This window comes from Rhodofomes roseus, assembly GCF_022264815.1.
Source record: "Rhodofomes roseus strain CIRM-BRFM 1785 chromosome Unknown C8Q71scaffold_5, whole genome shotgun sequence".
NCBI classification, from domain to species: domain Eukaryota; kingdom Fungi; phylum Basidiomycota; class Agaricomycetes; order Polyporales; family Fomitopsidaceae; genus Rhodofomes; species Rhodofomes roseus.
In genome coordinates, this window is record NW_025952961.1 from 729,848 (window position 1) to 753,303 (window position 23,456).

A 23,456-nucleotide genomic window follows, 5' to 3' on the forward strand; every position below is an offset into this window, starting at 1 on the left:
TCCAATAGTAGGCCTAGTGCGCAATCGCAATGATTGCTGAAGCGGCGAGCATGAGCGGGATCATGAAGCGGAGAACAGTCTCGTAGACGTACCGTGCCTATATTGGACCCCGTCGCCGAGCGATCTTGACTCGGACACCACAGACAGGCGAGGGAGAGACCTATAAGTATACAGGCGGCTGACTGTTAGTGAACGCCACTCAACCCTGCGCGTGGCTGACAAGACGTACCTTTGTGCGCGTCGAGGCGCGTCCTTTGTTGACTAGTGCCGTCCCTACGCTGTTAAGTAGGGAGGCATCACGCGTCGATGCGGGACCAGAGGCCGACGGCCCCGTAGAAGGTCGAAGGGAGCGGGGGAGATGGGAGTGGCGGAGAGACTTTGGCCGGCCCAAGTTCGAACTTGGACGGCCTTTATGCGGTTGGGACAATGGCCATGGCCAAAGATTCGCACGGTCCACCTGACTCGCAGCCACGATCCGCCAAGGGCGATGCGACCTCGGTTGCCGTATTTGGGCAATTGTGGGTCCACCTCGAAGACAAAGCAGTCGCTCGAAATGGCGAGGCGATGTGCAGTGCCATGCGGTGGATAGGCACGATAAGCCTGATTGGGAAGATCCGCGAACCGCACGGGGCGGTGAAAATGAGTGCACGCGTTTCCGTCGTGATGAGGATGGTGGACAAAGCATACCTAGACAAGTAGCCGAGTGGCAGCGAGTGGCACAGCTAGTCGGCGACGCTGTGCCGGGACACCGCAAGGTGTCCGCACTCCGAGGAGCCGGAGGAAGGTGCCAGTGCGTGCTCTTGGGGGATGGAATAGGCCAGTCGACGGAGTAGACTTAGCGTCCAGCTTCGGCAGACATTACAGTGACGTGTATTGAACCAAAGAACTCGTCAGCTGCGCAGCTTACGCACTCATTTTTCAGCCAGGTTTTCAGTACTGCTACGGGCTTTGAACGCGTTCGAGAGTCGAGGCCAACAGCTGGCCAACAGGCTGGAGCCACGGTGGAGGCGGTGGCGGTTTGCAGTGGCAGCAATTTGCACCATCGCGGGAGCAAATCTCGATCCAACGCCACTACACCCGGCCCGGGATTCCGTGCACTCTGCAGCCTGTGCTTTCAAGTTCAAGTCGGCAGCCGCCACAAAGTGCCCTCGTCGTCCGCCGCTCCTCAGTAGGCCTCTCTGCGAGATTTTCTGCGCCGACATATTTTCACAGAAACCATACTTGAACGTGACGACGGCTGGATGCCAACGTAGGCCGTTCATTCATACACAGATTACAAACGGGATGCGCTGTAAGTGACATATGTCAGAAGGCGGCTACAGTCATCAATTCAGAGTCGTGCGAATACTTCGCCCCAGGAACATATTGCGAAACGTATCCAGTAAACGAAAGTACGAAGCCGGTATGATACGCGTTTTTGCGCATCCGTCCCAGCTCTCCCCGAATGGCTTCTTCACTAACGCAGCCTCCTGCATCGCATGATCATGCTCAGCCCAATGTACTTCTGAAACCTGCAATCACTCCCGCCGGCCTATCCAACCACCCTACCTCGCGCGCCCACGAGCCGCACAGCAGTTCCACAGCGTGACCGATTCAGAACGTCTGCACGCACCAACCCGTATATTCTGTCAGAGATGGCTTGGAGATGGCAGTTGTCAGTTACAGTGGGCGGCTTGTGGGCGTCTGTGGGGCGGCTACGCTACGGGCGTCTCGGCTCGTGTCTCCCCCCCCATTCGGGCCCGGGCTGCAATTGGACCACTCAAACCCGCAACTCTGAAGATCTGACCATTGGGCTAGCGAACTGCCAGTGAAGACGGTATGTGCGTTCTGGAGGCGGCTGCTAACAGCGTGAGCTGTAATTTAGGTTTACATCAATGTTGCCGGCCGAACTACTGTGCGCTCGTGGATGGCTTGTCATTCGCAATAGGCCTTGGATAGGCCCTTCTCTTGCTTCCTAGGGGCGACTCGGACTTCCTGGGGCGCTACGTATATGCACGAAGCTCTTCCTCGTGGGTTCCTCGTTCTCACACTGGGCTCCCGCAGTGGTCGCCTACATATAGCTGCGCATGTGAGGACCACCCTCACCATTCCCTAGCTTGCACCCTTCGGATAAGATTGCAAGATGGGGATGTTCGCCGCGCTTCTGCGTTCTCTCAAGTATTACCTTTGGGGCGCCGGCCAGCCCGAACCCGAGTCTCATCAGCAGCTTCCAACTCATCAACCCCAGCAGGGCCCGCCCGTGACGCGTCCGAGGCCACAGCAGTACTATACACCACCGCAATACTACAGATCATCACTTCAACATGAAGCAGCGCAGCCTCAGTCGCAGTCTCAGTCTGTATACCCTCCTGCTCGTCCCGTATACCCTCCTGTTTACCCTCCTGCTCGTCCTGTTTACCCTCCTGCTCGCCCTGTTCACTCTCCCGCTCCGCCTCAATATTCTCCTCTTCCTCCGCCGAGGCCTAAACATCCTCCTCCCCCTCCGAGGCCTAAACATCCTCCTCCCCCTCCACCGAGGCCTAGTTATACTCCTCCCCCTCCGCCGAGGCCTAACTACCCTCCTCCCCCTACGCCAAAGCCTCATTACACTCTTCCTCCACCGCTGAAACCTAGTTATTCACCACCTCCTCCACCGAAGCCTACTTACTCACCTCCTCCTGCTCCGAGGCTTGAATATCCACTTCCTCCTGCTCGTGCTCGACTTAACAATCCTTTTCTTGCTCGACTTAACAACCCTTTTCTTGCTGCTAAGCTTGAATACCCTCCTATCGCTGTTCAGCCTGAACTTGAACGTCCTCCTGCTCAGCATCAGCCCGCTCGCCAAGCATCCCCAGGCCCTGACAAGGTACGTCTGTTAGGGATCATCGATCCATGTGGCTTTGCTGAGAGACCCAAGCAGAACCTATGTCATGAGCCTGAGATCCGGCAAGACTCCGACTATCAGGCCCTTCGTGCACGCGCGAACGAAGAGAGCGCGAAGATGGCGCAGTCCTTCAAGGAGAGCCGCAAGGTGCGCGCGAACGACCGCGCGCGCGCACAGGTGCTGTCCACGCAAGCCCACGCGCACAAGGCGGAGATGGAACGTCTGAATGAGCGAGCGAGCAGGTGGAAATTCGCTGGTATGTCTCCGCTGGGCCTCAGGTCCTTCTGCGTGGCGCGTCTACTACGGTTTGGTGACCTGACGCCGTTTGGCTGTCCGTGTGCGTAGAGAACAACAAGGCGGGTACATGATGTTCCTTGGCGCACATATAGTCGGGCTGACACCAAGGTACAGCATCGCGCACCGGGAGAGGTTGACCTTCATGATCTGCACGTGAAGGAGGCCATCGCCTACACAGAGCGCGCGGTTCAAGATGCGCGCCACCGAGGGGACACGAAGATCAATCTCATCGTCGGTAAGTCGCGCTTGCAAACGTCAACTCTCTCGCGCCCGATACGTTCACTGGCGTTCGCTCACGATGCCGCTCGACGCGGTGCAGGTAAAGGCTTGCACTCGCGGAAAGGCGTTGCTAAGCTCAGACCCGCCATCAAGAAACTGCTAGAGACGTAGGTCACATACACATCGGATCTGATGCACCCTGGTCATTCAACTTGACTCTTTATAGGCAAGGGCTGGTGGTTGACCTAGACCCGAGGAACTCCGGCGTCCTCATTGTCAACCTCGACGGCCGGCCGACTGACACGGACTCTGTGCTCAGTGTCGACGAGATATTGTCCCGCTTCGAATACGAATACTAGAGACGAAGAACGTGAGTACCGCCATGTAACTGCTTGCATGGGTGCATCAGGCCATGATTGCTGTGTGCAACAGCGCATGGAATTTCACCCAGCCGTAGCATTGTACGATGTATGTCTTAGAGTGATCGATGTTGCCCTAACGCGTCTTCATGTATTCTTAGTACTTACGCGATGTAGCTGATGAAGTGACCTATTGAATTCGATGAGCCAATAGTTTCATACTGCTATTCTGACATACATAGAGATTGGAGGCAAGTTGGAGGTGTAGGAACAGTAATCTAACCTCACCCATCGCCCAACTAGCCATGAAACGCATTTTGAAGCGGCATTGCGGCGATGGCGGCCCCGGAGACTGACGACGTGCATCGATTTCGCAATGGCATAGTGCAACACGATTGCAAAACAATGCCACCTGCATCGCAGCCACCGGGCGGCGTCGAATATGACAAGCATCAGGCGGTAATCTGCCAGTGCAACGGAGTCGTCGGCGCAGTAATATACGCCGCCGTCTGGCCACGGTCACCAACGCCTACGACCATCGGAGCGATGGCTTCGGATGCGATGCTGCACTGTCGACCGGGTGGTGACGCGTGACGCATCGCACGCCGCCGTCGCAGCGCCTTAGGCTTTGACATACGCGCGACGTGTGCAGGGTATTAAGACAGCTGTATGCCACTGTCAGATACGCCGGCAAACACACTTCAGGACTGGTGAGATGACGTACTAGGGTATGCCAACGACAGACGGACAGCGCCGTCACTCGTAGCCTAGCTTCCTGCGTTCTTCATGATCCCGCTCCAGTCTTGTTGTCTGGTCCTCCGAGGTACGGAGGTTCCCGTCCCAAGCGAGGAACAGCTCGGACAGAGTATCGACCTACAGAACGGTCGCATCCGAGTCTGGCGATGTACGGGAAAGACCATGCTTACTCTCGTGGCATACCGGTCCATCAGTCCCGCTATGCGTTTCTCGAGCTGTATCGCCAATTGCGCATCTTCTTCGTGTGCCTTCATGAGAGCATTCAGGCGTGGCTGCAGTTCTTTGTACTCGGGAAGGCGGCCAGCCGCGGTCACGCCCTTGTCCTCCAGGGCTGCGATCTCTCGGAGATCCCTCTCGGCCGCGCGTATGTCGGGCTCCATCTCTGTCAGGAATGCCTCGAGCTCGCTCGCGGACATGCTCTCATACGAGGGCGGGTTGACGGGAACTGTGCCCGAGAGTGCAAACGACGGCGTGAGATACTGCGCGTGCTGGTCATCTGCGGCGGGCTGTCATTCGTGTATCCCCGGGAGAACGGGCGCGAAGACGTACAGTGCTCCATAAACTTGCGCACGCTGTCGTTGGCCTGCACGACCTCGTCCAGCTTGTGCTGCAGCTCGTCCGCGCGCCGCGCGAGAGTCTCCCCGTTCCTCGTCTCGACGTGCTTGCGCTCGGCGCCCTCTGGGCGCGCGCCGTACAGAAGCGTCTCGAGCCATCGGATCCTGAGGTCCAGCGAGAGCGCGGGGGGTATGGAGGGCGGCTTTGCAGCCGGTTCCTTCGGCTTCTCGACGACGTCGAAGTCGGCGTCGTGGACGCTCATCTGGGGCCTGATCTGGGGCGAGATGTGTGGCGGGGGCGATGAGGGCGGGGTGGAGGTGGACAGGAGCCTGTGTCGCTGGACGTCGCCGAGGAAGACGCTGCCGATGGGGCTCTGCATTGGACCGGCGAGTGGATGTCACTGTGTCCGCGCACCCGTCCGACGCCCGAAGTGGCTGAACAGTGGCTGCGGCGGTGGGAAAAAGCTGCCGCGTTCGGCACGGCGACCGTCGCAGAAATGGCGCGCGGACGTCGCTGGGGCGTCGTCACGGTGTTCTGCGCTCACCCTCCATTTCGCGCCGACGCTGGACTCGTTCTGCACTGTGTTGTCGCCGGGCGTTGCTGCATTTGGCATCCTTCGGGCTCCTTCAGACCAGTCAAACGTGCTTCATTCGTCATTCGTCGCCGCTAGTCCGGCCTGCGCAGGCGCTTCTACACCAGCTCGCTGACCAACTCCCTCTCTTCATTACCCCCTCCCCCTCCCCGACTTCCCCCTCTTTCTTCCTAGGTCTATCTACTATGGCTATCTCTGGGATTTCTGCCGCCGTTTCCACCCTCCTGGGGTCCAACGTTTCTGTTCCCGTCCCTTCTGGCAAGGTCGAGCTTCCGATGGAGGAGGATGAGCCGTTGACGGCGAAGGGCCTCGCGTCAGAGACATGCGAGCTTCGCATAGAAGGCATGACGTGTTCTGCGTGCGTCGAGGTGAGTATATGCGGGCAATATATCATCTACAATGCATACTGAGCGGTGCACAGTCCATAGAAGGCATGCTCAGGACTCAGCCCGGAATACACTCTGTCAGGGTCGCGTTACTCGCAGAGCGAGGCGTCGTCGAGTATGATCCTAATGTCTGGGACGCGGACAAGATCGCCAATGTACGTCCGTGTATTACTCACTCGTGCTCCGTGCTCACTCGTGCGCAGGAAATTGGTGACATTGGATTCGATGCGACCTTCATCCCGCCCTCGCGCGCCGACGCGGTCACCCTCCGCGTCTACGGAATGACGTGTTCTTCTTGCACATCCACTGTCGAGAAGGAGCTATCTGCCATGCCTGGAGTCAACAGCGTTGCTGTCTCTCTGGCTACAGAGACCTGCAAAGTGGAGTTTGACCCCACCCTTGTCGGGGCGCGTGAACTAGTCGAGCGCATCGAGGAGATGGGCTTCGACGCCATGCTGTCCGACCACGAGGACGCGACCCAGGCGCGCTCGCTTGCGCGCACAAAGGAGATTCAGGAATGGCACCAGCGATTCCAGTGGAGTCTCGCCTTCGCCGTCCCCGTCTTCTTCATCAGCATGGTCGCGCCGCACATCCCAGGCATCCGTTCAATCGTACAGGCCTGCCTCTTGCCGGGGCTCTACTTAGGTGACCTCCTTGTTCTCCTATTGACCACGCCCGCACAGTTCTGGATTGGTGCTCGGTTCTACCGCAATGCGTGGAAGGCTCTGAAGCACGGCGGAGCGACCATGGATGTTTTGGTCATGCTCGGCACATCCGCCGCCTACTTCTACTCCCTCGGTGCCATTACTGCCGCGGTGGCCAAGGCTGATCCCAACTACCACCCGTTCGTGTTCTTCGACACGAGCACGATGTTGATCATGTTCGTCTCCCTCGGCCGCTACCTCGAGAATCGGGCAAAGGGCCGTACGAGTGCTGCACTGACTGACCTCATGGCCCTCGCGCCGTCTATGGCGACGATCTACACCGACGCGGCGTGCACGCAGGAGAAGAAGATCGCGACGGAGCTCGTCCAGGTAGGAGACACCGTCAAGATGGTGCCTGGCGACAAGGTGCCCGCGGACGGTACCGTAGTGAGGGGTTCGTCCGCTATCGACGAGAGCGCTGTCACGGGCGAGCCCGTCCCTGTGCTCAAGCAGGTCGGTGACCAAGTCATCGGCGGGACAGTCAACGGTCTCGGAACGTTCGACATGCTCGTCACCCGCGCCGGCAAGGACACCGCACTCGCCCAGATCGTCAAGCTTGTCGAGGACGCACAGACGAGCAAGGCGCCGATCCAGGCGTTCGCCGACAGGGTCGCGGGCTTCTTCGTGCCCGCGGTCATCACGCTCGCCGTCGGGACGTTCTCCGCGTGGATGGTCATCTCGCACGTCATGCGCGACGACGCGCTCCCCGCGATGTTCAACGCGCCCGGCGCGAGCAAGCTCGCGGTCTGCCTCCAGATGTGCATCTCCGTCGTCGTCGTCGCGTGCCCGTGCGCGCTCGGCCTGAGCACGCCCACCGCGATCATGGTCGGCACCGGCGTCGGCGCGCAGAACGGCATCCTCATCAAGGGCGGCCGCGCCCTCGAGGCGAGCAGGACGATCAAGCGCGTCGTGCTCGACAAGACGGGCACGGTCACCGCGGGGAAGCTCACAGTGGTCGCGTCCGCGTGGGCGTCGCCCGAGGGACAGAGGGAGCGCATGCCGCAGGAGTACGACGAGTCGTTCCTGCGCACGAAGTGCGTGCATGGCCTCACGCATGCGGATATCATCGCTATGGTCGCCGCTACGGAGGCGCGCTCCGAGCACCCCCTCGCCAAGGCCGTGGCAGTCTACGGAAAGGACATGCTCAACAAGTCGCTCACTGCCGTGCCTGAAGTCGCCATCGATGCGTTCGAGGGCGTCCCCGGCGCGGGCGTGAAGGCCAACATCACGATCTCCGGCAACAAGGGCGGGTACGTCGTGTACGTCGGGACCGCGCGTTTCGTCAGCCAGTCGGACGCTGCGGACCTGCCCTCGGCGCTGTCCGTGTTCGACAGCCAGGAGGGCGCGCAGGGGCTCACGACGATCTTCGTCTCCGTGGCCACGGCGACCTCCGCGCCGAGCCCGATCCTCGCTATTGCGCTCTCGGACGTGCCCAGGCCGTCGTCTGTGCACGCTATCAAGGCGCTGCAGGACATGGGTATCGAGGTGAACATGATGACGGGTGACGGCAGGGCGACTGCCCTGGCCGTCGCGAAGCGCGTGGGGATCAAGCCTGAAGGCGTGTGGGCGAACATGAGCCCCCAGGGGAAAGCCTCCGTTGTCACTGAGCTCATGCAGAAGTACGGCGGCGGTGTCGCGATGGTATGTCATGCTCATGGTTGTATTGCTCATGGCCACTGATCCAGTTTCGCAGGTTGGCGACGGTATCAACGACTCTCCCTCGCTGGTGGCCGCCTCCGTCGGCATCGCTCTTTCGTCCGGAACCTCTGTCGCTATCGAAGCCGCCGACATCGTGCTCATGCGCTCGGACCTGCTGGACGTCGTAGCCGCTCTCCACCTATCCCGCTCGATCTTCGGCACCATCCGACGGAACCTCGTCTGGGCCTGCGTATACAACATGCTCGGCATCCCATTAGCGATGGGCATCTTCCTCCCGCTCGGCATCCGCCTCCACCCGATGATGGCCGGCGCTGCTATGGCGTTCTCGTCTGTCAGCGTCGTCACCAGCTCGTTGATGCTCAAGTGGTGGACTCGCCCGCAGTGCAGCCTCATGCCTGGCGAGGCCATCCAGCGCCCGACCGTGTCGGGAAGCATCCGCCTTATTGCCTCCGACGCGTGGGGCAGCGTCCGCGCTCTCGTCCGTGGCCGGAGAGACACGTCGGGATACAGCCAGTTGCCTGTAGAGATGAGCGAGGCAGTATGATATCATTGATTGTATTCGGTGATATCGCTGGTATCTTGGGGTAAGTGCATTGTATTCTACTACATATTGTTTTCGTGCTGTACTATATTGGCTCTCCGTTCTCGCATGGCTGACACGTTCGTTCACATTTGTATCTTCGTATGGAACATACCACGCGTACACTAATCCTCGTTGTGCTAGCAAGTCAATGTTGGTACCAGTACTGTATGCATGTCTGTCGGTCAGGCCTGCAGGTGCGAAGACGACATGTGCGGTGTGTCCCATAGGCCCCGGGTGACGGTCTGATCTGACTGAGTTAATATGGCCGGGGTGAGACTATGTACTCGTGAGCATTGCCGCGGCCGCCGCTCCCACTGCAGTACTACCCAGCAGCCAGAGACGCAGGAAGCGGAGACGCAGAAGAGCATGGTAAACCTCAGGTATGGGCCGTATTCCTTCCCCGTGTCCAAGCATGTCGCCTTAATGCAGGAACTTGAACATCTGCCTTTGGCAAACTGAGGCCAAAGTGTGGGGATGTCTGTCCACGTTAGCCCCGGTTAGGTCACATCCAACCTCGCCTTGACCTCGCCCCTCGTACTACTTCTGGCCCCCGGGGGGAGGCGGGAAACAGCCACGGGAGAAGCTGTGTTGCCTTTCAGATGAGCGCACCACCATGATACATATCTACCCTCCTAACGCTACCATGGGCCTCAGGACATTCTTCCATAAGCTACTTGCGCACCGCTGGAGCCTGCCATTCATGAGTACCCCAAGCCTCAGCCAACTGTTCCAGCCTATGTAACAGTGTGTAATTATAACCTACGCAACGCGCGCGCGAGCTATGGACCATGAACTGCATGAGGCTGAGTCTGAGGCGACGGCCCGGGCCCCGCCTACTGACGAGGACCGTTGGTTGATAACTTTAACAGTATCCAAACAGTATCAGTACTACTAGCCCGTGTCTAGAGGAGGTTTCGAAGACGCTATTGGTCCACAGCATCGAACTCATATCTCAACAAGCGATGGTTCATCGTCAGTCTGAGGTCTCAAATATGCGACGGGTGCTTTCCAGGGTGAGTGTTATCTTTGACGAGCATGCACATGGCCTCTCACCTCAGTGTACGACATGCAGATGTCATGGCTATGTCGTCTTCAACTGTGAACGCGTCCGTCGCAGCACGTGTGTGTCAATGATATAGACCACGTTCAAACCAGAAATAGTCTGTCATCACTAGGGCCCAATTGAAACGTCAGCATCGTATTGACCATCAAACGTCGCATACACCAGTCGCACAACAAGAATGTCCACCCCAAGGATAACGCGGAGCATTATCGCACACATGGCACCCTGTCTTCTTCGACATCGCGAGATCCTTGCGGGGAGGGATAATCCGTAAAATCGGACATTCGTATGTGTGTTAGCCCATTTCTGACGTGTTCGCGAGCATTCATCCTATGGAAAATTTGAGCACACACGTCTGAACATAGACGATTGCCACTTACACAGCCATCATTGAGTTCACGTAGACTGCAGTGAAGTGGATGAGTGAGCCCGTCAATGATCTGTAGCGACCGAACGGACGGCGCGGCGTGCTTACTTTTACAACCTGCGCAGTGGGGTATCAACCACGTGAGAGCGCTCTGTCTGATGGATCCTATATACTAACGCCGTTTCGGTCAGCATGGGCATCGCGTGCATGGTTGTATAGCATGGAAGCGGCGACGAACCGTTCCGCATAGCACAATCTGTACTATCCTGTGATGCCGTTCAGTCAACCTCTTAGCGAGTTCATCTACGGGACTATGTCACAGGAGACCTACATCGAGAGGATACCACGATTAACGACGTATGCGATGAGTATACTGATCACACTATCTGTACTAAACGTACGCCACGTCATTTGAGGTAGTCCGGAAGTGCAGAGGGATTGACGTACCTTTTGAACCCCGTCCTTTTGTCATTCAACGCCCGCGATAGCGCAACACAGATGTACACATCTACGACAGCAGCTGTCCAGACTCTGGACACTGTCCACGGCTGCGAGAGACTAAGTCACAAGGTAATAACTGCATCTCAAGTCGCTCGCAAGACGTACTATGTTTAGAGGAAGAGCCTTCGCGATGATCCAATCGGTCGCACTTTGATCGTGTTAAAGATTACACGGTCTCTTGTGGAAAGGCACTTACGCGACCACATACACGCCTACTGAAGGTTGTAAGTCCGATCAGCGTCAACCCCATGTTCCGAGACAAAGGGGGACTGCTCTTTACCGAGGTTGCAGGCTAATGAGCAGCCTTCAGCGTACCGATGGATGTGATCACTGGATGAGTAGACGTACCGAGAGATACAACTGAGAGTACTGCCTATCGCCAGCTTCACAACTTCCACTGTGAAGGTCATTCGGCTCGGCACTCACCGGTATCATGCTATTCAAGAGCCTCATTCGGTATGTAGATGCATATAGCACTTGAGATAACTCAGTGCGCCGGCATGTCTTAAAACAACGACAGACCTACGTTGCCACATTTGACGGACGTAGAATCTAAATTAGTTGGTTCCTCAGTGCCTGCCTCCGGAGTGAAGGCCCATAGACTACGCACATCTGCACGATGCAAGTGATCGCACCCTACATCCTGGCATCAGCATTGGCAACATCGACGTTCATTTGGGTACGACTCACTGTGGTTGCGTACTCAAGCTGTGACAGCACATGACAGTCGCACCGATTAGCTGAAGGTGGAACGATCAGTACTCACCTCGTACAGTCTACACGATCAGACGTTGAGCAATCAACGTTCCAAAGATTGGCTTGAATAACTTACTTCGGGGATACGAGGAGGCTCGACAAACGTCCATGACGTTGAACAAGGTAGAACCACAGAATCTGTCGTGTGCAAGATCAATCCGATGCAGTGAAGGTTCAAGAAAGAGAGGCAGGGCGCACATAACTATCGGATACGGTGACTACTGTGTCGAGCAGCCTTGTCAGCACAGTCAGTCTTCAGTTAACGCTTCATGTGCTTCACCCACCATATGAACAGAACCTAGAAGATCTCATTGAACACAAATGTCTAGTCCTTGTCTCGAATCATAGCACGCACAAGGCATCGCATGGCGGGTCTATCTCGTGTCCAATAATGACGGAGGTAGTATATGAACTGCGTGCATGAAAATCCGTAGAGCCTGTGATGATTCGTGAGCGGATGCGAAGGCGTTCGGTGGTTTTAAAGTAACAACTTACATCGTGGAGAACACACCGAGTCCGATGAACAAGTTTCCCATGCTGGGATCCAGGCTGGGATGTTCGTTCGGAGTGGCCATTGTCGATGATCTATGAGGAGAATCCTTTTCGTCACGGCGTGAAGGTCCGTACTCGGAGAACAGGCTCCGTCGGGAGGCTATATATTGGGCTGGGCATGGTGCCGAACAATATCTATACCATTGAAGATCGCATGCTTGCGAAGACTGGTCCGGCGACCCTCTGCCCTCCGGACAATGATAGAGGCAGTCAGGATACCATACAGTCGGCATGAAGCCTATCAACACCGTCTGGGCCACATGTGCGCAAGGTTCAGTCACGAAGCAAGATACTCACAACAGCCCTCTACGAACGTAGTGCGTCAGCGCCAACGACAGATAGATCACAAAGTCGACGTCCTCACCGCGAGTACCATACGGCACGTCGTTCGTGAACATATCAGATGCGCATGAACCGGAGAAGTTGTTCAGAGTTCATCGCGATCGTCTGCCGTCTCAGGAGATCGACCCGGACGTTCAGCGCACAGTACTCAATACACAACTGAGCCCTCAAGCGGTCTCGGTCTCATTGAGGCCAGAAGATGAGTCTACCGCACGCCATGTCTGTCAATATATATATCTGACCCATCGCTGAAGCTGAAGCTGGAGACTCACTGTTCCGAAGAGGCGGCGATGGTGTCCAGTTTGGTCCCGACTCCTGAGAGGAGCCACTGTAGTCGATGGCGTTGATGAATTCGCTAGTGACAGCAATCTGTTCAGATCTGTGCGTGTATAAGTAGCTTCAGGCGACTCTGGCCGTGTTGACGTAGCCTGCACGACGTTTTCGATGGTTTCTTCGAAATGAATGGAGAGCTCAGCAACCAGCGACCGCGGTCACTGGGAAGCCGTTGACGTGCGATGATACTGCAGCGCACTCACAACTACGATCACCCAATACCGCAAGGCTGTCATACACGGTGCCCGCAAACGGTGTCGATCGCAACCTGACTTGAACGCCGCAATGAGAGTAACGTCGCTGCTAGGGATTACCGCGGCAGAAAGTCCAAGTTCATACTGCCAGCCGGAGTTCGCGTACAACTCATCAAAGGGGTCGAACCTTACTGTTATGACTAGCCAGTGGCGCATGCATCTACCGTCCAAGTTGCAGATTATCTGGACCTTGAAGAGCTCCAGTGGGGAGTCAAGAAGCTTTTCTAGATGGCAATGTGTGCACTGCGCGCGAAAGTGCCAAAATGGACCAGAGGAGGAGACTCAAGAGAGGTTCCATTTAGCCACCGAGCGATGTCACTACTAGTGCGATCGTCGCTGGGTCGGCGTATTGACGTTGCGATGTCACGCCACCGTCAAGTTTGTTCCAGTCATCCGCGTCAAGCTGAAACCTCCGGTTGGTCAGTACCATTCATTGTCAGTACTACCCTGGTACCACCTTGCAAGTCGCTGGCAGTCTGCACCGCCACAGACAGAGTACAAGAGTCAACTTTCCGAACAGTGCCCAAGATGTCGGCAATGTCACTCCTAGACGTGTGACATAGAACATAGTGTGCATATTTTTTCTTCTATCGACCGTTCACCTTACAGTATTACACACGACGAAGCAGAGTAAGTGACCACACCAACTACGCCAGAATGCAAAATTAACGTGCGGAGCCGCTGCCGGGAGCAGCTGCACGCCGGGAACTATGGTATCAACAAGGCACAGGTCACAAGGGGAGAGCGTCGTACGGATATAGAACACAAGATGTCGCGGATGAACCAGGGAAAGGGTACGATGTGGGACAAGCCTTGGGAGACAAACACAATATATACTGCGAAGCGAAGCGACGGTGCCAATGGAGAACGAGAGTCGAAGGGCGAACAAGACCAAACGAGAGGCGGTCAGGTAGATGGAGCGAATTTAGTCACGGGCGACCCAGTCAGTACTTCGGGCGACGAGTTCAATCGAGTTGTCGATCGTCCAGAACAGTCTTTCAATGGCACTTCGGCCACTCCAGCACTTCTGGTCACGGAGGACCATGGCCTGCGAAGCGGTCATCAATAAGTAGCATGTAACGAGGAACACGTCCTACATACCTGTTGAGCCCCAAAGTTGCGCTGGTCATGCCCGAAGACGTCTGGATTCTCTTCGAGCGCCTCCGACAGAACCTGCATGTCCTGAAGGATCGACTGTATAGCCCGCACAGCACTCAACGTGAGGATCTCCTTGCGGTTCCTCATCGTGCCGCCGTCGCGGTTGGGCGGAGGTAGTGACTGTGTGATGTTCTGCAGAACCGTATGCAGGATGCGGCGGGTCTCGCTGAGCAGTTTTTGTGCCTGCGGCAGATTCTTCCTCGACACCAGGACAAGTGCCCTCGTGATCATGTCCGACGCAAGCAGCTCCATCCTGCGGCGGACGATCACTGGGTCAGAGCCGGTCGCGGCGGGCGTGCGCGGGCGGCTGCCGGTGTTCGGGAGGAGGGTCACAGTGAGAAGAACAGGGTGGGCGAGACGCGAGACGTGCTTCGTCGCGGCAGGATCGAAGAACGAGCCATCGACCTCGAAGACAGGGACCTCATCAATCATGCGGTCCATCATCCCATCTGCAAGGTCAGGCAGATCTGCAATCGACAGCGCATCGAGACCCATCCGACCCATGAACTGGTCGGTCGCGTCGAGGGGGCGCGACTGTGAAGGCGCTGTCGGCTGCCGAACGTGCGTCATCTGCGCGATGTCGCTGTTGTCCAGCTCGAGCTCAACGAGCATCTCCTTGCGCTCGCCATACCGCAGCTCGCCGAGCTCAACGTCGACGTCGCGCCCATCGGAGGAGAGGATAGCCATAGGACCGCCGGAGATCTTCCGAATGCGGAAGCGCTGTCCGTCGACGATCTTCATATGCAGCTTCATATGAAGCAGACCGATCGACATCATGCCGCCGATGCAGCCAGCAAGGCAGTCACGGAGGTCGTACCAGTCCTTCACAAACGTGTATGTACCGCTTGTATGATTCGACATGAGCCAGAGAGATGCTGGGTCGTGCGAGCGGCCATAGCCGAACGAGTGGATGGGGACGTTGGCGGCCTCTGTACGTGCGAGCACGAGGTCCATCTGCGCTCGCCGTGTCGTGTCGGCAGTATCGCTGACAAGGATCATGCCCGTCACCGGGTTGCGCGACTTCCGCTGCAGGACCACATCGAGACCTGGCGAGTGCTATCAGCTACCAGGTGGTGCTAACGAGCACACGATCCGACTCACCATGGTTGACTGCAGTAACAACGTCGGTCTTGTCATCTTGCGACGCACGGACCAGGAACTCGTCCTCGCGCTGCATCCCATCATCCCTGAACCCGATCTCATCCACGAACTTCTTCAGCCTGGTGCGGCTGGCGGGCTTGCCCGTGCTCAGGAACGGCGTCTTCCTCACCCGGCCGCCAATGCCAACCTCGAACGTGACGAGGCTGAGCCGGTCCTTCGGCGCCAGCGAGGCGATAATGAAGTCCAGCGAGGCACGGATGACGCGAATCTTGAGCGCGGCCGTGCTTGGCGTCGCGCTTGGCGAGGGCACGGATATAACCAGGATAAGGTCGAGCGGGGGGTGCGGGAGCGGCTGCAGCGAGTTGCTCGGGCCCGCGGACATGTGGGGTGCGACGAGCGGCGTCGGCGAGCCGTACCTGCCAAATTCGGAGTCCTCGTCGAGCGTGCTAAGCTTGTGCTGCATCTGCGGAGACATACCCGGCGCACGCGAGACAGGCGGGGGCCCATTCGAACCATACGACGTGTGCGAGGATACCGTTGAGCGCGCCGAGCCGTTGAGGAGGAGGCTGTCCGTCGTGCTCACCGTCGTGCCCGTCGTGCTGCCGCTGAGCATGCGCATCGCCTTCTGGCTCCCGCCGAACTCTTCCAAGTCTGGCCCCGGTAGCGACCCCATCTTCTCGCGTGCCCCGGCTGCAGCGCTTTGCTGTTGGTACACGGCAACCAGAGACTGGATGTGCGCCTTCCACGTCTCCAGCGAGGACCGGTCTTTGAAGATCAAGATGAACGAGTCCAGTCGCTCATCCTCCATGTCAATGGTCAAGCTGAGCTCGCCGGCGACACTAGTGTCGGTGACGTGCTTGATATGCCGGATGTAGATGCGGCCTTTCAGCCGCAATACGCCCTTCTGTGGTGGGTTCTGCCCCGCGACATCGCCCAACGCGGACGCCGCACCCGACGCAGAGGACAGCAATCGCCCGAGTGATCGCTTCTTCTCCTCCACGACACAGATGATCGCCTCTCTGAAGAGGTAGACGAAGAACTCGCGCACCATCGCGTCTCTCCGGACCGAGAGAAGGTCATACATCTGCAGCGGTCCGAGCCCCGAGAGCGGGTGGCCCTTCCAGTCGATGATCCGTGACTCCAAGTCCCGCGTAATCGCAATGAACGGGGAATCCTGGTGTGTCTCCTCGAATGATGGAGGAGGCAGCATCGCCTGCTGCGATGATGTCGGAGACATCTGCTGCGAGTGCTGGTCCAAGGACCGGTGGTGTTGTGGATGGTAGTCATGCACCGAGTTCTCGCGGAGTGAATGGTTGTCCTGGTATGTGCTGCCGCTGCCGCCACTCCGTTGGGAGAACGACTCGGACATCGGCATGGTGGCCCCAGGTACGTGTGTGTTCTGCCGCTTGCCGGGCAGCTCGATGACGACAATGCATGTTAGCGGCTGGCTCTGCTCCGGCGTGCGGGTGATTGTTGCGAACTCCGAGCGCACTTGAATGGATGGCGCCACAATGTAGTGGGACTGTTCCTGCGCGTTATCACCCTGGCCCCATTTGGCCGCGTGTTCGATTGGATCGTCTTCCGTGGGGTCATAAGGCTTGTTCGCCTGGTTATGGGCCCGTGAGTTGTACGACCGAAGCGAGGATGGAGTATGTCTTCCAGGAAACATGGACGGCTCATTCGGGTCACCCATGCCTGTCAGAGCAGCGAGCTCTGGTCGATTACAGAGGATTCAATTGACCGATCAATGATGTGCGACGTTAGCGTACTCACTGTTTGATTTACCACCATCCCCGTCCCCAACCTTCATCGGCCGTCTGCACACACCACACACGCCCAGATTGGTCTTTCGGATCACGGTGCCAGCTCTCGAGGGCCCTGGTGGTGGGCCATATACGGCGGTGAAACACGCCTGTGTGTGGGTCAATATACTGTGCTACAGACACGACACGAGCCTCGTGAGACTATGGAACGCGATGCGGCAAAGTATACCGATTTTGAAGTGGTCAACACGCTTCGTGTAGCGCACCAAGCTCCTACTCGGTGAGCCACTGCCAAGAAATGGTGCTGCGCAAAGCATTCGCACACTGGTAACACCAACGCGATGGAGCACCCTTCCTCGTTCCCAGCTGAGTCTGCAGCTCGGGGAATATGCTCATCCTCGGTGATACGTGTGAGCCGCTCGAGTCCTAGCATCCAACACCACCTGTCTTGTCCCTCGTACATGGACCGCCCCCAGTTCGCGAACAGCCGTAGGCGCAGAACGATGGACGTAGCTGATTGAGCTCACCTCATGCAGCGCGTGTCCGCACTCGGGGACAATGTGAGGCTTCTCTCCTGGGAGCCGGAAGCTGAAGCTAAGGGGCTCGAGGCAGACGGGGCACTCGGCTTCATCGTCGGAGGCGTCGTGACTCGAGACTACAGGCAAGGGCGCAGCAACCATGGCGGCGTAAGGATGGAGCAGTCTCGAGTCTGAGGTGGCGGTGGACGGTGGGTTGATGGAAGATGAGGCCGAGTAGGAGGAGTGGAGGGAGTTGTTGGAGGAGGCGCGGTGGGGAGAGCGCTGGAAGACGGAGCGAAAGGATGCAGAGAGCGTTGAAGGTTTGGGAACCAAAGAGCGAGGCGGGGGGAGGGGTGCTGAATTGTGACGAAGCTGATTAGAGTTGGACGTCTGATGGTGATGCTGGTCTGTGCCTCTGCTCTGATTTCTCGCCCGCCAGCCAGAAGTAGCGTCCGGGTTCATGAATACAGCATGCAGACCGGCCGGGGACGGTGGTGGGAGGGAGGAGAGAGCGCGGGGCGCGTCCTCGACGACCACCAAACAAACTCGCGTATCCTCGCGACCTTCTCAGATCCAGATCCAGCCACCGCGCACACGCTCCCACCCCGCCTGCGCTCCGCCCCAATCCCCCGCTGCTGTCTGCGCTCGCTGGCCTGCGCATGCGCCTCCTAGCAGACTGCTGCAGACATCCACTCTGCCAGACAGTCACCCCCGCCGTCCCCGCGGGCAGCGTACTCGCCGGCGTGCCTCGTGGCTAAACCATACCTGCCTAATGTGGCCACTGTGTTTCGGAGCCTGCCGCGGCCGCGATCAGCGCGCGCACTATTGACCAAAGTGCCAGCGCTCCGGGTCCCGCCCGCCAGCACGCCCGCAGCCCTCCTCGCCGCCGACATCAGCCCCGGCTCGCGTCTCGCCTCGACGTGCACCGCTCTGCTCGCTGCCGCCCCCGTCCTCGCCATCGCCCGACACAGCCCACCTGCTGTGGGCGGTGGTGTCAATCACAGCGTGAGCGCCTCTGCATATTCCCACTCAGCGGCCCGTACCCCAGAAACCAAGAGAACGCCCCAGGAACGGCCGTGGACCCATGGGCCATGCGGAACGTGGTTAGCGACCCTCTCGCTGCCATGCGTGTTCAATTTACCCTATAGTACGTTGCACCCAGACCGCCCCGACGGGCGCCCCGACACCCGACCACCGCGATCGCGTCCTATCTCGGTTTGCACCGCCTACTTTGCAGGATTGAGCCACCCCCGCGGACCGCTCCGGGCAACAGAATTCGATAGGGGTGTCTGGCATTTATTTCACCACCTTCCAGGCTTGCTTTCTTCAGATTGTCATCATGTCTGTAAGGTACACCGCTGGGCGCGCAATGTTCTCTTGCTCCTATCCCTGGTGCCTCCAGAAGGGCCTCGGATTCTCCTACGACGACGCTGCCGGACGGCGTCGCTCAGGACGGCCGGCTCAGTGACACGACGCTCATGCCCACCAATTGACTGAGCACTCCTAGAAGTCTGGCAGCTGCCCATCATCGCTTCGCACAGCACCTGCGCACTTTCTTGTACCATGCGCAGCGACCAGCAGCGACCTCCCACGGTCGTCGACGTCGACGTGGGTAATCATCCCTGGCATGCATACCAGACTAAGACAGTTCGCGTACGTCCATCAGTTTTTCCTTATTCTTCCTCATAACTCGTCTGGACTCGGTATCGCGACACAGCTTCTAGTGCTGATGCGTCTCAGCATTCCAGCTCGAGGCCTAAGTTTAGATATGATACGAGGGTCCACCAGCCACCGGCTGCGGATGCTCTCCCATTGCAGTGCACCTGGCAGAGGTTCTGTCAGTGTCACGGTCAGTACGATTCTACGCAGTGCGCACACACGTCGACACGAGGTGTCTCGTTTGTCGTCATTCGTGCGCCACAATGCTGTCAGATCGTACATCGTTTGATGAACATCGTCAACGAGGCCATCCGACACTACTGGGGCAGGGATCAGTGGAATGTCTGTTCATCACTGATTATCACCGCCTGCTAGTGCACTGATCACATTCGCGGTGAGTTGGCGGCGAGTGCATATGTACGTACCTGTACAGTGTACACGGTTGTTCAATACTGACCGGTTGGTTGACACGGACGTCAACGTACAATTCATTGACAATCATCTTCAGCGTCCAGAGCAGGAGCCTGAGAGTCGCATTGCATCGTGGCGCGATGCTTCGCGGGTTTGTCGTGCTTGAGCCCATGAGACGCTTTGCAGGCGGTCGCGGCTGATGACCATCGCTCCATACCTTGATGCAGTCTTCCTGCGAGATGGCAGTGCACCGCTCTTGGAGCTGGCTGCTGGGACGTCTTGGGTACGTCTCAGTGAGTTCGTGATCATGATCCGTGTTCCCTGGCATGGGATGGCGTGCCTGATCGATGCTCATTGCTCACTGCAATGTACGACGCTCATAACTTATGATAGCTAGAAGCGGATAGTGCGACGGCGTTGTGGCAGACGAGGTGTGCCATTGGCCTCTGCCATCTTCATGTCTCCCGTCTTCACGTTGTGGAGACAAATGCAACCCGCGACATATGATTGCCCCGACTCTGTCTTCCTACGTCGTTTCACGAGGATTTGCACTGGTATCGCTGGCTCTCCTTTCTCACGTCCGAGAAATGTTCTCATCACACGAAGGAGGACGGATCGACATCACCAACACATCATATCCGACGTCCATAGCTGAGACAAGCGGCACAAGTTTTACTGTACATCAAGCATTCATCCCACCCGAAATTCCGCCGCGCGTAGTGAAGCCGGCATTGACAATGACTGTCAACCTCGACGTACACAGGTGAAGTTTCCCTCACCTACCTCCCACTGCCAGTGACCCCGTGAAAATCCCCGTTACTCAATAGGATCCCCAATCGCATCATCCCAACAGTTCAGACGACGTGCCGCACACGGGTCGATATCTCGTGCATATGGCCATATCTCAACCAAATCCCGACCGCGTCGAAAATCCACGCGGTGAACCCGCATAGGGAACACTTGCGCTCGCGCCCGCCCTTCTCAGAACCTCCAACAGAACTGCGATTCCGAAGACTCATCAGCATTGGGCTTGTACTACTACTTATCGCGCATAGTCGCGCATCCGTTGTCAGGCGGTCGGGCGCCTCAGAACTTCCAGAAAAAGGCGAACAGTGTTTTTTTGTGGTTCTGGTGCGGCCGGGTGCATCGGCGTTCCGTGTTCGGACTCAGGGTCGCTCGAAGGCTACGTTGTGCTGGTGTACCAGACCATTCGCGACTGTACAGTCGAGTCGTCTCGACCGCTCGTCGCCGCGATCGGCATACCGCCAGAGATGCGCTGGGGATGTTCCCTATCTCGCGTGCTAGACGCTGGTAGTGCGATACAAACCCCTATTGGCTGAACGCGCCACCCTCTGTGCTAAGACGGTGTACAAGTCGGTTGCCCACTCGTCTTTGTGTTTAAATTCCATGCTTATCCTATATCTACAGGTCACATAGGACATATGATACTTTTCATGGCTTAGGCCCCGCGAACAATAAAGGGAGAACAATGCAGTGCCCAGCACAACGACGCTCAACAACAGCATCCTTATAGGTGTTACGAGGTGCGATGTCCCCGCCACTCAGACAATAGACGCATAGATAGCGGTTCTGAGTCTTCGTGATCGGTGATTTCTACTCAGACCAGTGTGGCGTCGATCTTGGCCAGGTTCGCTCAAAGGATAGTCGATCAGATGACATCACGCTGGCCAGCGGGGATGTTATGTCGCACCAAGACTGTCCTGCGTGCTCATACTCAAACTCGTCAAGGCCATGACATTGGTGTACATACGCGAGAACGCATGTGTAGGCCAGTGTCATGGCGTAAAGAGCTGTACTATGAGAACCGCCGCCGAGTCGGCATGCGCACGACGAGGCTGACAATTGCTGTACTACGATTGCCCGCCTCGCGGCTGGCCAAAGCAGAGCACAGCACTCACGTGCATCCGTCAGCCTTTGTTCTTCTGAATCGTAGATCGCAGGTCCAAGTGGGTGGCACACGTTGTATTCAAGACTTCGCCACCGCTCCCACCTCTTGCATTCTACCCTCACCATCGCGCACAAACCCACCTCACCCTCTGCACCTCGAGCACTCGACAACGCGTCAAGATGTTCGAGCTCAAGCTCTTACTACAGAGCGTCATTGTGCTCTTCCTCGGCGCCGTCAATATGGAGATATTCGTACCCAGTTTCAACAGAACGGTATACAAGACTACGCTCCAAAAAGCGGACACGGTTAGAAAGCTACTCTCTGGTTCATTCCGGTGAGTTCTCCGAGTGCGTCGTGTTCGATGTTGGCCGACACTGTGTACAGCCCGGCCCCGACTGCGAACGCCACCCCCATTGTGAACGCCACCTCGACTATGGACGCCACCCCGACTATGAACGCCATCCCCACTTGGACCCTCTTCCCGGAGGTCACTACCCCGGCAGCGGCCTACGACCAATGTGCTTGTCCTGCTCCACTTGCGGGCCTACAACCGTCTCTTGACTCGGAACTGTACAACGCGACCATCGAGCCCACCGAGGAAGTGCGCCACATGTGGCGTTCCCCAGTAACTCAGGCCCAGTCCCTCGACACGGAGACTACGGTCCTCTGCATCATTGGCTTCACGTTGGTCCTCATCGTTGCTTTCGTGCTCGTCAAGTACGCGCGGACGCCCATCGACGTTCCCGCGCAATACCTAAGGCAGTCGCACTCCGTTTACGATGATCTGGTCGATCCTGAAGCGAGAGTGAGTGATCCTACTCTGACCTAGGACTTGTGTGGCAACGGGACTGATCATACCCCTTCACAGCCTAGCTCATACCTGCTCAAGTCTCCGGGGCCCGAGTTCCAACTTGAATACGAGGTCAAGGCATCCCCGTTTACGTCTGCCGCGATTCCACCGAACACCCGGACGCCACCCATTGCGACCCCTGCACCCGCGAGTCCACTCGATGCTTCTGGCAACCTCGAGGCGGACCGTACGAAGAGCGAATTCCTCCCCGACAACGTGATAGGCTTGCTCATACATCGTCACGAACCCGCGGGCACGCGTCCATCCCGCGCAAGCAGCCCCGCAACGACCGATGAATCTCTGGTGCACTCGCTCGTTTCCTCGCCAGCCATTGGCAAGGAACATGACGACTCTAACGCGTCCGGCCCAGACGAGATCGCCGCTACGTCAAGCGCTGCTGATATGGTTGACGAGGCCTCGGAGGACGAATTCCATTACCCGGAAGCAGAGCCTGAGGAAGAGTTCCACTACCCGGAAGCAGATCCTGAGGAGGACGAGTTCCATTACCCCGGAGCAGAGCAAGAGGACTCGGCCAACACAACGCGTGACCTCATTGGCAACGCGATCGCGGAAGTGCGCCGACTCTCGGAAGCCATCCTGGAGGCCGAACGTTCTGGGGCTCTGTTGTCTGCCTCGTTGAACCCGTCAGCTCCCGCGTCTGACTCTATACGGGGATGCTCAATGGTGCCGTCTAATCCGACGCCGGCGTCCGAACAAGCTTCATCGGCTTCGTGCACTAGCGCGCCTCCTACCATCGACCCCAACCCAACCCTCCCCACTCAAACCGAACTCGTCGGAGAACCCTCTCGTGAGCGTCACCACGAATACGGCCTGGCGACCAGTCAAAGGGAACTTGAGGAGGCCGGAGCACGGCATGACGAGGAACCCGCACGCCCGTCCGCTGTCAATACCACAGCATCACGAGCTGTTCGTCCTGGCGAAGTCA

The 23,456-nt window shown here is 57.7% G+C and overlaps 5 protein-coding genes across 5 annotated transcripts; 2 read left to right on the top strand and 3 right to left on the bottom strand.

The window, feature by feature from the left end:
• Positions 1 to 3,019: 3,019 nt before the first annotated feature.
• Positions 3,020 to 3,764, top strand: C8Q71DRAFT_744956 (uncharacterized protein). Its single transcript, XM_047922977.1, has 5 exons — positions 3,020 to 3,119; positions 3,209 to 3,219; positions 3,275 to 3,395; positions 3,480 to 3,546; positions 3,606 to 3,764. The coding sequence occupies exons 1-5, from the start codon at positions 3,077 to 3,079 to the stop codon at positions 3,736 to 3,738; spliced, it is 375 nt and encodes a 124-aa protein (XP_047781594.1). The 5' UTR covers positions 3,020 to 3,076; the 3' UTR covers positions 3,739 to 3,764.
• Positions 3,765 to 4,313: 549 nt separating this feature from the next.
• On the bottom strand, positions 4,314 to 5,567 carry C8Q71DRAFT_469546 (uncharacterized protein). The gene is made up of 4 exons (XM_047918746.1): positions 5,044 to 5,567; positions 4,665 to 4,990; positions 4,463 to 4,611; positions 4,314 to 4,403 (listed from the first exon to the last, which is right to left on the bottom strand). The coding sequence occupies exons 1-3, from the start codon at positions 5,426 to 5,428 to the stop codon at positions 4,495 to 4,497; spliced, it is 828 nt and encodes a 275-aa protein (XP_047781595.1). The 5' UTR covers positions 5,429 to 5,567; the 3' UTR covers positions 4,314 to 4,403; positions 4,463 to 4,494.
• Positions 5,568 to 5,572: 5 nt separating this feature from the next.
• Positions 5,573 to 9,258, top strand: C8Q71DRAFT_744964 (copper transporting p-type ATPase-like protein). Its single transcript, XM_047922978.1, has 4 exons — positions 5,573 to 6,009; positions 6,063 to 6,182; positions 6,231 to 8,372; positions 8,425 to 9,258. Exons 1-4 carry the CDS (start codon positions 5,827 to 5,829, stop codon positions 8,932 to 8,934), a joined length of 2,955 nt encoding a protein of 984 aa, XP_047781596.1. The 5' UTR covers positions 5,573 to 5,826; the 3' UTR covers positions 8,935 to 9,258.
• Positions 9,259 to 10,980: 1,722 nt separating this feature from the next.
• C8Q71DRAFT_469702 (uncharacterized protein) lies at positions 10,981 to 12,882 on the bottom strand. The gene is made up of 14 exons (XM_047918747.1): positions 12,827 to 12,882; positions 12,577 to 12,759; positions 12,510 to 12,518; positions 12,156 to 12,450; positions 12,016 to 12,097; positions 11,945 to 11,958; positions 11,859 to 11,895; positions 11,737 to 11,798; positions 11,671 to 11,680; positions 11,595 to 11,612; positions 11,515 to 11,540; positions 11,431 to 11,456; positions 11,253 to 11,380; positions 10,981 to 11,196 (listed from the first exon to the last, which is right to left on the bottom strand). The coding sequence occupies exons 2-14, from the start codon at positions 12,608 to 12,610 to the stop codon at positions 11,071 to 11,073; spliced, it is 867 nt and encodes a 288-aa protein (XP_047781597.1). The 5' UTR covers positions 12,611 to 12,759; positions 12,827 to 12,882; the 3' UTR covers positions 10,981 to 11,070.
• Positions 12,883 to 14,066: 1,184 nt separating this feature from the next.
• C8Q71DRAFT_702542 (Pleckstrin homology domain-containing protein) lies at positions 14,067 to 17,843 on the bottom strand (the record flags this gene model as incomplete). The annotated part of the gene is made up of 5 exons (XM_047920256.1): positions 14,067 to 14,189; positions 14,243 to 15,345; positions 15,401 to 17,113; positions 17,174 to 17,312; positions 17,691 to 17,843. The coding sequence occupies 5 exons, from the start codon at positions 17,841 to 17,843 to the stop codon at positions 14,067 to 14,069; spliced, it is 3,231 nt and encodes a 1,076-aa protein (XP_047781598.1).
• Positions 17,844 to 23,456: the final 5,613 nt, after the last annotated feature.

Excerpts from the sequence above, each read along its gene's own strand:
- C8Q71DRAFT_469546 (XM_047918746.1), bottom strand. The coding sequence starts at position 5,428 with ATGCAGAGCCCCATCGGCAGCGTCTTCCTCGGCGACGTCCAGCGACAC. Across the intron at positions 4,991-5,043 it reads GCGCAAGTTTATGGAGCACT|ATGACCAGCACGCGCAGTAT; the intron begins GTACGTCTTCGC and ends AGCCCGCCGCAG. Across the intron at positions 4,612-4,664 it reads TGGACCGGTATGCCACGAGA|GTCGATACTCTGTCCGAGCT; the intron begins GTAAGCATGGTC and ends ACCGTTCTGTAG.
- C8Q71DRAFT_744956 (XM_047922977.1), top strand. The coding sequence starts at position 3,077 with ATGGAACGTCTGAATGAGCGAGCGAGCAGGTGGAAATTCGCTG. Across the intron at positions 3,396-3,479 it reads GAAGATCAATCTCATCGTCG|GTAAAGGCTTGCACTCGCGG; the intron begins GTAAGTCGCGCT and ends GACGCGGTGCAG. Across the intron at positions 3,547-3,605 it reads ATCAAGAAACTGCTAGAGAC|GCAAGGGCTGGTGGTTGACC; the intron begins GTAGGTCACATA and ends GACTCTTTATAG.
- C8Q71DRAFT_469702 (XM_047918747.1), bottom strand. The coding sequence starts at position 12,610 with ATGTTCACGAACGACGTGCCGTATGGTACTCGCG. Across the intron at positions 11,457-11,514 it reads ATCACTTGCATCGTGCAGAT|ATTCTACGTCCGTCAAATGT; the intron begins GTGCGTAGTCTA and ends CAACTAATTTAG. Across the intron at positions 11,381-11,430 it reads CGTCCGTCAAATGTGGCAAC|TGCTATATGCATCTACATAC; the intron begins GTAGGTCTGTCG and ends AGTTATCTCAAG.
- C8Q71DRAFT_744964 (XM_047922978.1), top strand. The coding sequence starts at position 5,827 with ATGGCTATCTCTGGGATTTCTGCCGCCGTTTCCACCCTCCTGGGGTCC. Across the intron at positions 6,010-6,062 it reads CGTGTTCTGCGTGCGTCGAG|TCCATAGAAGGCATGCTCAG; the intron begins GTGAGTATATGC and ends AGCGGTGCACAG. Across the intron at positions 8,373-8,424 it reads ACGGCGGCGGTGTCGCGATG|GTTGGCGACGGTATCAACGA; the intron begins GTATGTCATGCT and ends CCAGTTTCGCAG.